Below are 13,177 nucleotides of genomic sequence, written 5' to 3' on the forward strand. Positions count from 1 at the left end.
GGTTTGACTAAGCTAAGTAGCCAATAGGCAGAGGGTAGCGTAACTTGTCTGATTCTCTGTAATAATGGTATGGGAATAATGATGCATTTTATTTTGTGAAGTGGTTTCTTGCATCAAAGAACACAACAACATGTTCAGTCACCTCCTTGTCTGAAGGACAAGTGGATAAACAGGTTCATGTCAAGCCCTGCATGTTTTTTCAAAAGTCTCATTGAATGTAGGCCTACATTGAACACTTATCATTGGCTGCTACTGTAGGCTGAATGATAGAACAGCTATTTCCAAATGTTATGGAATGCATTTTCGCCATTGGTTTTTATGGTAGGCCTACATTATGATCAAATAGCCACACTAGCCTACCACTGTTAAAACTAACCAAAGGCTTGTATAGAATTTTCACAACGCTGGATGTTTGCGCTCAGCAGACCTGACATTTTCTCAGCAGTTACATTTTTTTGAGGGGAACATTGCTTGACACAATTCAGATGGTGAATAGGCAAGACAAAATAGTCCTTTGAATGGGATATGAAGTGCCTTTGAATGGGATATGGTAGGTGTCAGGCGCACCAGTAAGTGTCAAGAACTGCAACGCTGCTGGGTGTTTAATGCTCAACAGTTTCCCGTGTGTATCAAGAATGATCAACCACCCCGAAGGACATCCAGACAACTTGACACAACTGTAGGAAGCATTGGAGTCAACATAGTCCAGCAGCCTTGTAGAGTAGAGTAGTTCATGACCCGATGAATTGAGGATTTTCTGAGGGCAACAGGGGTCTGCAACTCAATATTAGGAAGGTGTTCTTAATGTTTTGTGCAATCAATGTGTATATATATATATATATATATATATATATATATATATATACAGTGCCTTGCGAAAGTATTCGGCCCCCTTGAACTTTGCGACCTTTTACCACATTTCAGGCTTCAAACATAAAGATATAAAACTGTATTTGTGGGACACAATCATGAAGTGGAACGACATTTATTGGATATTTCAAACTTTTTTAACAAATCAAAAACTGAAAAATTGGGCGTGCAAAATTATTCAGCCCCCTTAAGTTAATACTTTGTAGCGCCACCTTTTGCTGCGATTACAGCTGTAAGTCGCTTGGGGTATGTCTCTATCAGTTCTGCACATCGAGAGCCTGACATTTTTTCCCATTCCTCCTTGCAAAACAGCTCGAGCTCAGTGAGTTTGGATGGAGAGCATTTGTGAACAGCAGTTTTCAGTTCTTTCCACAGATTCTCGATTGGATTCAGGTCTGGACTTTGACTTGGCCATTCTAACACCTGGATATGTTTATTTTTGAACCATTCCATTGTAGATTTTGCTTTATGTTTTGGATCATTGTCTTGTTGGAAGACAAATCTCCGTCCCAGTCTCAGGTCTTTTGCAGTTTCCATCAGGTTTTCTTCCAGAATGGTCCTGTATTTGGCTCCATCCATCTTCCCATCAATTTTAACCATCTTCCCTATCCCTGCTGAAGAAAATCAGGCCCAAACCATGATGCTGCCACCACCATGTTTGACAGTGGGGATGGTGTGTTCAGGGTGATGAGCTGTGTTGCTTTTACGCCAAACATAACGTTTTGCATTGTTGCCAAAAAGTTCAATTTTGGTTTCATCTGACCAGAGCACCTTCTTCCACATGTTTGGTGTGTCTCCCAGGTGGCTTGTGGCAAACTTTAAACAACACTTTTTATGGATATCTTTAAGAAATGTCTTTCTTCTTGGCACTCTTCCATAAAGGCCAGATTTGTGCAATATACAACTGATTGTTGTCCTATGGACAGAGTCTCCCACCTCAACTGTAGATCTCTGCAGTTCATCCAGAGTGATCATGGGCCTCTTGGCTGCATCTCTGATCAGTCTTCACCTTGGATGAGCTGAAAGTTTAGAGGGACGGCCAGGTCTTGGTAGATTTGCAGTGGTCTGATACTCCTTCCATTTCAATATTATCGCTTGCACAGTGCTCCTTGGAATGTTTAAAGCTTGGGAAATCTTTTTGTATCCATATCCGGCTTTAAACTTCTTCACAACAGTATCTCGGACCTGCCTGGTGTGTTCCTTGTTCTTCATGATGCTCTCTGCGCTTTTAACGGACCTCTGAGACTATCACAGTGTAGGTGCATTTATACGGAGACTTGATTACACACAGGTGGATTGTATTTATCATCATTAGTCATTTAGGTCAACATTGGATCATTCAGAGATCCTCACTGAACTTCTGGAGAGAGTTTGCTGCACTGAAAGTAAAGGGGCTGAATAATTTTGCACGCCCAATTTTTCAGTTTTTGATTTGTTAAAAAAGTTTGAAATATCCAATAAATGTCGTTCCACTTCATGATTGTGTCCCACTTGTTGTTGATTTCTTCACAAAAAAATATCTTATTATTATTTATATCTTTATGTTTGAAGCCTGAAATGTGGCAAAAGGTCGCAAAGTTCAAGGGGGCCGAATACTTTCGCAAGGCATATATATATATATATATATATATATATATATACACATTGACATATATATATATATTAAGTATGACAGATGCTCATCGAACATCTCATTCCAAAGTCATAGGAGTTAATATGGAGTTAGTCCCCCCTTTGCTGCTATAACATCCTCCACTCTTCTGGGCCATGTAGTGTATATATATATATATATATATATATATATATATATATATATATATATATACAGTACCAGTCAAACATTTGGACTGATTCAAGAGTTTGTCTTTATTTTTACTATTTTCTACATTGCAGAATAATAGTGAAGACATCAAAACTATGAAATAACACATATGGAATCATGTAGTAACCAAAAAAGTGTTAAACAAATCAAAATATGTTTTATATTTCAGATTATTCAAAGTAGCCACCCTTTGCCTTGATCACAGCTTTGCACACTCTTACCATTCTCTCAACCAGCTTCATGAGGAATGATTATTACAACAGTCTTGAAGGAGTTCCCACATATGCTGAGCACTTGTTGGCTGCTTTTCCTTCACTCTGCGGTCCAACTCATCCCAAATCATCTTATTTGGTCGGGTGATTGTGGAGGCCAGGTCATCTGATGCAGCACTCCATCACTCTCCTTCTTGGTCAAATAGCCCTTACACAGCCTGGAGGTCTGTTGAATAAACAATGATAATCTCACTGAGCGCAAACCAGATGGGATGGTGTATCGCTGCAGAATGCTGTGGTAGCCATGCTGGTTAAGTGTGTCTTGAATTCTAAATAAATCACAGACAGTGTCACCAGCAAAGCACCCCACACCATCACACCTCCTCCTCCATGCTTCATGTTGGGAACCACACGTGGAGATCATCTGTTCACCTACTCTGCGTCTCACAAAGACACGGCAGTTGGAACCAAAAATCTCAAATTTGGACTAATCAGACCAAAGGACATATTTCCACCGGTCTAATGTCCATTGCTCATGTTTCTTGAGCCAAGCAAGTCTCTTCTTCTGATTGGTGTCCTTTAGTAGTGGTTTCTTTGCAGAACATTAACCATGAAGGCCTGATTCATGCAGTCTCCTCTGAACAGTTGATGTTGAGGTGTGTGTCTTACTTGAACTCCGTGAAGCATTTATTTGGGCTGCAATCTGAGGTGCAGTTAACTTTAAGGAACCTTCACCTCTGCAGCAGAGGTAACTCTGAGTCTTCCTTTCCTGTGGTGGTCCTCATGAGAGCCAGTTTCATCATAGCGCTTGATGGTTTTTGCGACTGCACTTGAAGAAACTTTCAAAGTTCTTGACATTTTCCGGATTGACTGACGTCCATGTCTTAAAGTAATGATGGACTGTCATTTCTCTTTGCTTATTTGAGCTGTTCTTGCGATAATATGTACTTGGTCTTTTACCAAATAGGGCTATCTTCTGTATTCCCCCCCTACCTTGTCACAACACAACTGATTGGCTAAAACACATTAAGAAAGTCGACAAATTAACTTTTAACAAGGCACACCTGTTAATTGAAATGCATTCCAGGTGACTACCTCATGAAGCTGGATGAGACCAAGAGTGTGCAAAGAGTGTGCAAAGAGTGTGCAAAGCTGTCATCAAGGCAAAGGGTGGCTACTTTGAATTCAAATTTTAGCTAAGGGATATACAATATAATATTATTCATCTACAATTTATTTTCTTAACCCTGGGCAACATGGGCCTGGGAGGCTCACAAGGACATTGGTATCCACAGTACTCCACCAATTATCAATTGTTCAGCTCCAATACTTCTTGTATTCACAAAATCATATATATTTTTAACATAAATACAATATAATTTAAAGTAACTATCCAGTGAAAATCTCACTTTTAAAGGTTCATGTTCTGTAAACTCATACCCAAATAATGTTGTTGACTCGTCATATACTCGTATTTGTGGCCAAAGCATGAATAAAGAATCGAAACAAAAAAACTAAAACGTGCATCTCTAACAGAATGCCTGTAACTCACATGAAGATTTCTCATGACCAGTATATTCCCACACCATTCTATTCTTGGAGTAAGCCCACACAATTCCAACACAGAAAAGCTGCTTTTTAACATTCTTAATTACCATTTTTTTGGAAGGAAAAATATTTGACTCATATTTTAATGAATTTGTCATATTTTGAAGAAATCTGGAAACACTGGACAGTTACTTTAAGCTTTAAAACGGCAAGTTTTTCTTTTTGCCTCATGGCAAAATGTGTAGAATTGTAGGAAATTAGCTTGAAAACTACAACATTTTCTCTCCAATGCCAAGCAGCGTCCTTTAAAATGTTCCTTCCTAGGGTCCAAGACTTGGTTTGTCCAGCCATGCACTGTCATGGTAAAACTCCTTTTTCTTTTTAAATTTCATCTCACTCGAGTTGTGTTCTGATTATGAGGGTGCCCCTGATGAATGTGCTAACACAAAAGGGGTCCACAGTCCCCAAAACATTTGAGAACCCCTGTTCTATTGAGCTACCAGACTGGAACAGAACCTCCTCTGCTCTACCTCTGGCTCCGGACCTACAGGAGAGGAAGAGAGGAGAGGAGAGCAATATGTTGATGTTATGAGACTGAAGAGTCTCTTCTTCTTTCTTCTTGAGGCCAAACACCCACCAGGGTTCCGAAATCAGCAAGTGCCCTCCTCCAGCCTCCTCTCCTTTTTTTCTTTCCTCTCCTCTCCTCTGTCCTCTGGACAGCACTAATGGTTCTCCAGTCCTCTATAGCCTCTTCTCCCAGCGCATGGCTCAGCAGCTACACTCACTCATTAATACAACACAATCCCTCCCCACACTGGGCCTCCATTTTGACTCATACATTGTTTATGACTTCCTCAATCAGTGGCAGGTCGTATAGCAGAATTGCTGTATAACTCACTGAGTGCTCGGAGCCTGACTATGCCAAGTGCAACCAATGTATTACTCTCACATTATTGAGAGAACTGTTTCGCCTTGTATTGAATGGCAGTAAAGGTGTAATTGTGTACCGTAAAACATGGTTTAAGCAGTGGCGACAGTGATGAGTGTGTAGTATGCCTGCTACACACTAGCGTGCACACACACGCACTGCTCCTGTCCCGTAGAAATATACACCCCTCAGCTAGGGGATTAATCTGAGCTCTGAGTTGCGTTGATGACCTGACACTTTAAGCTACTCTCTTTCATCTTAGCATACCTCAGTTTGTTCCCCTTGTCTAAGTTTGTTCCTCCTTGGTGTACGGAGAGGGCCATTATTAATGCACAACAAATTAAAGCTGTTTACTTGGGTGTTAATGGGCCTACTGTAGGTGGCCTAGCCTAATTAATATCAACGCCCCAGGTCCCAGGAGAACCACACTGGCATCTTGTTAGGAGGGCGGTGTCCAGTAGACACAAATACACACACACACACACACACATTTGTTTTACTATCCTTGTGGGAACCAAACAATTGATTCCCATTCAAAATTATATATTACCCTAACCCTAAATCTTACCCTTACACTAACCCTTAACGTAAGCCTAAATGTAGCACTAAGCATAACCCCTAAGTCTAAAATAGCCTTTTTCCTTGTGGGGACTGGCAAAATGTCCCCACTTGTTTTACTGTCCTTGGGAGGACTTCTGGTCCCCACAAGGATAGTAAAAAAAAACACACCCTCTGCACTTGGCTCTTTGATTCAACAGGATCCCACAGGCTTAAAACTGTCATGTTTTAAGACCTGATTCTAGATCAGATTGGGATGTTACACCGACACAGAGTTCCAGATAAAGACCCAGCTGTGTGTCCTGGCCGGGTCTCTACTAACTCGAGATCAGAGACCAGCATAAAATTGATGAGCGGGAGGCACGACCATGTCCATCATGACTATGTAAATCATGACCATGCCAGGTTTATGGTATTACATGTATATAACCTGAAAACTACTGAGGCTGGACATCTCCATACTCCTGATTCTCTCTCAACTCTGCAGCAGATTGCCTCGGCACTCCATGAGCTGTGTCTGTGCTGAGGATTATTTATTTTGTTAGACAAAATGTTCTGACTGCTCCAGTGCACTCCAACACCGTCGGTATAATCGGTCTGAAAGTCTTTCAAAGTTAAATGGTACGTGTGAACAGCTCTCTCAGGATCCAAGTAAGTCACCCTCATAAACTATAGACGCTATAAGACGCGATGACAAAGTAATATAGGCCGGGGTCGTTTATCATTCCCTCACCATACAGTAGCTGTATGAAGCGCAGAAACGTGGCTCGTGTGCCGCTGCTGGGTAGACGTGTGCGTGTTTACAGAGGTGTGACCGCTAGTATTTGCTGGACCAACGTTTGTAATGGTTGAAGTGTTACAGTGTTGTGGCTGTTGTGGCATTAATATATTGCTTCATTGTAGTTCATGAGGAAACTCACCTTTCCTCCTCAGCTACAGTAGCTAGCTGTTCCTTCTGTCTTCTGCTCTATAGAGGAGGAGATAGGGCAGGGAGCATCAACTACGGGCCTATTTTTTTCTTGAGTGGATGGTCAGGGGGCTGGAACGTAATTGCAAATCATTTGTAGACTGCAAATTGACCGCAACAAGCCCAAACAGATATGATGTTTGACTGGTGACCCGTGTATATAGCTAAGTTATTGTTACTCATTGTGTATTTATTATTACTTTTATTATTAGGGGATTTTACTTTTCTATTATTCATCTATTTTCTTTCTCTCTGCGTTGTTGGGATGGACCCATAAGTACAGTAAGCATTTCACTCTTCACTCGTGTGACGAATACACATTTATTTCATTTAAAACATCATTTCAAACCTTTTGTATATGATCACATACAGTATATCTCTCTTATTATGCTTGGGAATACCTTGGAACCGATTTCCAAAATTAAAATAACTTGGAGTTGATTTGCTGGTGTTTTTACAGTCTTTTTATGTCCAACAATAAAAATAAAAAAACTCTGGGGGCCAAATAAAATCACCCGCGGGCCTTCAGTTGGGCAACCCCGGTATAGGGATTTGGAATCTTTCCAAATCTCTTCGCTTCCTGTAATTACCAGCATAAATCCAGGCTTTTCTGGGCTCTGGGCTTTCTCCCTATTTCTATAAATGACTTTCCCTCTCCCAAATCAAAACCCATGAAGTCCTTATAACAACGGATCAGTGTACCAAACAGTTTCATTCCAAACTAAATCCTTTGGCCTCCATCGACACAGAAAGAGACACTGTTCACACCAGCAAACAGACACAAATGTGTTCTCAAATACATACTCACACACATCCACAAGGATGAAAGCACACATACACACACACACACACACACACACATACACACACACACACACACACACACATCCACAAGGATGAACGCACACATACACCAACCCATTGACCGCATGCAGACACACACACACACACACACAATTACACTAGCCGACATGAATAGACAACCCAGTCTTTTAAACCCAGTCTCTCCTGTGCATGCTCGCAGACACACATGCTCAAACATTGTGAGTATTAATATCACTTATACGAAAGAGAACTTGCTGTGTGGTTGTTTTCATTGATTCAGGAGAGATGAGCACCTAGTGCATGTGTGGCAGGTCATGTAAACGCCACCTGGTTCTCTCCAGCTCATTTGTAGCTTGTCTGTGATACGGTTGGCAAACAGCCTTTTCCAAAACAACAAATGAGACTTGGTGCTGAGGTATGACAACAATTGGCCTCTTCTCAGTTTTGAGATGAAAAGATGGCATCCGTTTCCTTCCCTCTTGTTTGTCATTTTTTATTTTTGCCATTTCTTTTTTCAAATGTGCATGTAAAAGTGAATGTCGGGAGGAGTGACCCCCTCCCATTTCCCCCTCCCACCTTCCCCATCCTCTCTCTCAGAGCTCCATGTCTTCTCCTGTGGGCCATGACTGCGTTTACAGACATACTGTATCCCCTCTGGAGTTGGCTCACCCCCCATACAGAGAACTTTATGTTCCCCTCAGACAGACAGACAGACAGGCAGACAGGCAGACAGGCAGGCAGGCAGGCAGACAGACAGACAGACAGACAGACAGACAGACAGACAGACAGACAGACAGACAGACAGACAGACAGACGTGCCTGGGGCCAGGAGTGGAAGGAGAGTTCACTTATATTGGAAAGGTAAACAGAAGAGTGAATAATATGACTATGTCAAAATAAAGCAGCTACATTCTCCAGCTCTTGCTATGCCCTGTGGATTGTTATAAAAGCATTGTATATTCCAAAATATAGTTGTTGAGTGCTAAGCAGAGCAGGGAATTGGTGGTGCATTGTCATTGCTAGGTGAGCTGCAGCAGAGCAGAGTAGCAGCCGATGTTGGTCTACAGCCGAGTACAATACAGAGGACACTGACACGGCTGTGACCTTACTGTGTGGCGCTCGCTGCATCAGTCTATCGCCGTAGTGATAGCGTCATAGTGACGTGCCACACTGGGTTCTGGGAAAAGGGGGCCGGACACAGAGATAAAGCCAGTGGGGGACATGGAGCAGGAGAGAGGTATAAAATGTTGGCAAGGATAGAGTTTCACAGAACGGTGAGAAACGAGCAGAGTTAGTGAGATGGATTAGGTATAGATGAGTGTAATGTTTGACGGGATGACAGATTGGAGTGAAAAACAGTGGTAGTTTCATAGAGAGAGAAAGGGAGATAGATGGAGGACAGAGGCGAGCGTAATGGCGTCACACAGCTGCAGGGGGTCAGGATGGTTATATATAGAGGACAGACTGATGTATTGTGGAGAGAGCTGGGACGAGATTGCTGTCACTGTGAACGATCTCTCTCAAAGGAAGTGAAGAGAAATCCATGTTTTGCTGTTTCTCTTAATCTCTTTGTATAAGAAAAAGGAATGTATTACCGGACGTCAATGATAGCTTTGTGGTTATGAATAGATGACTTACCTCATGTTGTTTTGAATTAGGTGGAGACAAAAAGTCTCAAAGAGAGGAAGTGTATACTGCAGTGCTGCTGTGAGTCTAATCAGTGCTTCTTTCTCTCTCTCTCTGCTGTTGAAGTGGAGCAAATGCCTGTGCTTTCAGCCGAAGAGGGGTGGAGGAGAGGAGAGAGCGCTGAGGACAGGTCCCCAGAGGCCCCCTCGGGCCCCCACTCCATAAACAGATGTGTCCTTGTCCCCAGTCTCCACCAAGAGAGCGCAGCCACTGAAGTGGCCAAATAATAGTGACAAATTTAAAGCTAAATATTGTCTTTATCTCGTCAGTATTAAAAGGGCCATGAAATTGATTTAATGCGGCAGCGCCTCTCTTGGGCGGCTTCTTACCGCCTGAACACAAAACAATGAGCCGCAGCGATCTATTAATTAACCCACCTAATCCTGCAAAGTTAATCTGTCTCCACAACTTTGCTTGCCACTAACTTTGAATCCACAGGGTCTACTGGGGGCGTCGTGACAATGGCAGGGAGGGGAAGATACAGTACTTAGAAGAGAGAGAGAGAGAGAAACGAGCGTTGACTCCAGCAGAGGGCTCTTCTGCACGGCAACAGCGGGGCTGGCGTTTGTAGAGAGGAAGGGGTTCGTGACCGTCATTAGCATAGCATCCGAGCTGATTTGTGTTTTTCTGAAGAGATTAAATGAGAGGTGTGGAATATCAGAAGGGCTGTTGGAATCAGGGCCGTCTTAGACTTGTGAAGAATGGGGACTGATTGTGAAATGCTTCCTGTCGGTCGGTCGGTCTGTATGTCTGTCTGTCTCTGAGCTCTCACCTCTCTCTCACCTCTCTGAGCTGTGAGATGTTTTTCTGGGAATGGCAGCTCCTTGCTTCTCGCCCACCTTACGGTCCCAGCACAACGGCACCTCACACCAGCGCTCTTGCTCACGCTCACAGTGTGTCTGCAGAGGTGTGAATTACCTCATTCTCAGCAGGGCACGGAAAACCAATGTGTTTTTCTCCTCCGCTGCGGTTCCTCTGACCCTGCCCTCTTGCCTCCTCTAAACTGCCCCTTGCCTGCCCCTCATCAGTCTTTGTGTGAGCCCCTCTGGGCAGAACTGTAGGGGGACTCTGGCCCAGAAAATAGGTCACACCTTGGTGGTCTTCTCACCTCGACGGCATCAGAGAAACATTCTCGACTTCCTCCAGAGAGGACTCAACACTTCCCCTGTGTGTCTGTCTGGCTGCTGGTCAGCCCAACACACACGGAACATACACACACAGAACACAACCCACAGAGAACACGGAACATATCACACACAATCCAAAACAGAACACACACACAGAACACTTTCTGCTTTGAAAAGATCAAGACCACATCTATCTGGCTGTCTGGCTGGCTGGCTGGCGGAATTCTGAGATTGAATTTTCTCATTAACAGTTCCTGTCAGGATAATGTGGGCTGTTCGATTATGCAGAAGGGTATTAGGGCCAGAGTGAAGAGTCAGGCTAGTCGTCAGGCCTAATGACATGCCATTCCTCTGTGTGAGAGAGGGAGGGGAGGGGAGAGGAGAGGAGATAGGGGCTGCCGTCTCTGGTGTCAGGCCCTGGGCATGGACGAGTTTCTGTCAGCCAGGGATGGGTGTGTTCATTAGAGAGAGACTGCACTGTAATTACATCGATGCTGTAATAGAGGCATAGACACACAGGCTCAATGTGTTGCTTTAATTGCACACTGTAATGATCCTGGTATTAGTTAAAATGTTAGAGCACTGCACCATTTTACTGAGTAAAGAGCTGGCGGTCCTACTCTGCTAAATACTGTTCAGAGCATATTTGAACACCATATTAAGAGATTAACAGATTGGCTCTGAAAATCTAAGAATAACGAGAAATTAACATTTTTCTTGCAATGAGTATTGAGTGGATATGAACATGACCATGAGGAGGAGAAGAGTTTTCGACCCCCCACAAAATGTCAAACTCCAATTTGAGCGCCTGAAAACAGAAATAGTTTTGATGCATTCAGTTTTGCATTCAAATCGCCAGAACTGGTCCATAGCAACTGGTAACTGCTGCCAGATGAAAATACAGGGGACACACTACAGTGGCAGATCTCCCAGAGAGCAACGCTGGAAAGCTCTAAAGAAGCTGGTCTCTCCCCGGTGTAAAGCCGTTGACATCCCCTCCCCTACCCCCAGCCAAGAGAGTCCCCCACGCTAAATGGAAATATGGCAGTATGGCACAGAGAGCCTCCACCAAGCAGTGCCCATTAGCTGCTGCTAACTCAATTAAGAGGCATGAAAAACTGAGTACGATCAAAATGATAGTGAGCGTTTCAAGGCGTCCTAAGTATTTAATTTGAGTAAATGATTGTGCCACTCCCCCCACACACACACACTGATAATTGGGTGAGTGAAGGCTCAGCGTGGAGGAGAGGACCTCCCGCCTACCCAAACCTCTCAGTGATTGCATATATATGTGTGTGTGTGTGTGTGTGTGTGTGTGTGTGCACATACATGCGCGTATATCTATGTGTGCCTGCCTATGCATTCATGTTCACAAATGTATCTCCCCTCTCTCTCTGTCTCTCTCTCCCTCTCTCTGGGTGTAAATAGGAGGGCTGTGTAAGTCAGATCCCAAAGCGTGTTGATAGCACACTAGAACACTGCGGTGATCTCCAGTGGAGCGGCCTCTGGGTCCTACTAGCTAGGTCTGGGATGATAGTGAGTGACGTTTGTCCTCTGTGTACCCACAGGCTTCCCGGCGACGGCGTACGGACCGGTGGCGGCGGCGGTGGCGGCGGCGCGTGGCTCAGGTAGGGGGGCCCGTGGAAGAGGCGGCTACATGGCGTACCCACAGAACGCAGGGCCAGGTAAACTCTGCTCTGTCCGTGTTCTGTGTGGCTGCTGCTCCCTCCAGCTTCTCTCGCTGCTCTGCTTCTCCTTAGCACACCCATAGAAACATGTATAATGTAGTCCACACACACTGGAGCCCTAAATACTTAAATGAAGGGCACAGGCAGACATTTTATTATCCAATCCTAAAACTGTCTAAGAATGACTCACCAAAATAATTGGGTGTCAAGCACATAAAGTAGCTCGATCGATTTCGAACACATTTTGACTTGTGTTATTCTTCGTTGGCAATGTGCTGCGATAGGTCTGCTTTAGCCCTCAGTGACTAACACTGCTTCTCCAACCAAATAACCTGGAGACATCCACTCACTATAAACACACACAGCACTGATTGATTAGCTAACACTGTACACATGTGTGTGCAGAGCGACTTGTACCAATAATCTGAAGCACCAGACTTGCAAGTTTCTCCCTGTTTCTCACTCGTCATTGATTCGCCAGTCAGCTTCATTAACATATCTGGCTCTGTCCTCCTCAATAACACTAAAGCAATCAATAGCAGTGAATAACAACCTAGGTGTCGGAAATTGACAAGCAGCATCCACGCTCGAGGGAAGACTGGCTTTCTTAATCAGACTCAGGTCATCTCTCTCCAAGTGCTACTGTACCTACCATATTACTATACTATGTCAAGTGCCTTCAGAATGTATTCATACCCCTTGACTTATTCCACATTCCATACTCTCTGAACGCACTGTATATATATATATACAGTGGGGCAAAAAAGTATTTAGTCAGCCACCAATTGTGCAAGTTCTCCCACTTAAAAGATGAGGCCTGTAATTTTCAACATAGGTACACTTCAACTATGACAGACAAAATGAGAAAAACAAATCCAGAAAATCACATTGTAGGATTTTAAATTAATTTATTTGCAAATTATGGTGGAAAATAAGTATTTGGTCA

General features: G+C 43.5%; 1 protein-coding gene across 15 annotated transcripts in view; it reads left to right on the plus strand.

Moving 5' to 3' along the window:
* Positions 1–13,177, plus strand: part of LOC115135728 (RNA-binding protein Musashi homolog 2-like) — a 342,501-nt gene that overhangs the window by 297,235 nt on the left and 32,089 nt on the right. For 9 of the 15 annotated variants that reach the window (XM_029670752.2, XM_029670753.2, XM_029670751.2 and 6 more), the window contains exon 11: positions 12,112–12,228. In XM_029670752.2, the coding sequence (XP_029526612.1) occupies positions 12,112–12,228 (117 nt within the window). The remainder of the gene's footprint in view (positions 1–12,111; positions 12,229–13,177) is intronic. The other 6 variants (XM_029670758.2, XM_065023633.1, XM_029670764.2 and 3 more) reach the window with 1 other exon arrangement.

Source organism: Oncorhynchus nerka, linkage group LG10, assembly GCF_034236695.1.
Source record: "Oncorhynchus nerka isolate Pitt River linkage group LG10, Oner_Uvic_2.0, whole genome shotgun sequence".
Lineage (NCBI taxonomy): Eukaryota > Metazoa > Chordata > Actinopteri > Salmoniformes > Salmonidae > Oncorhynchus > Oncorhynchus nerka.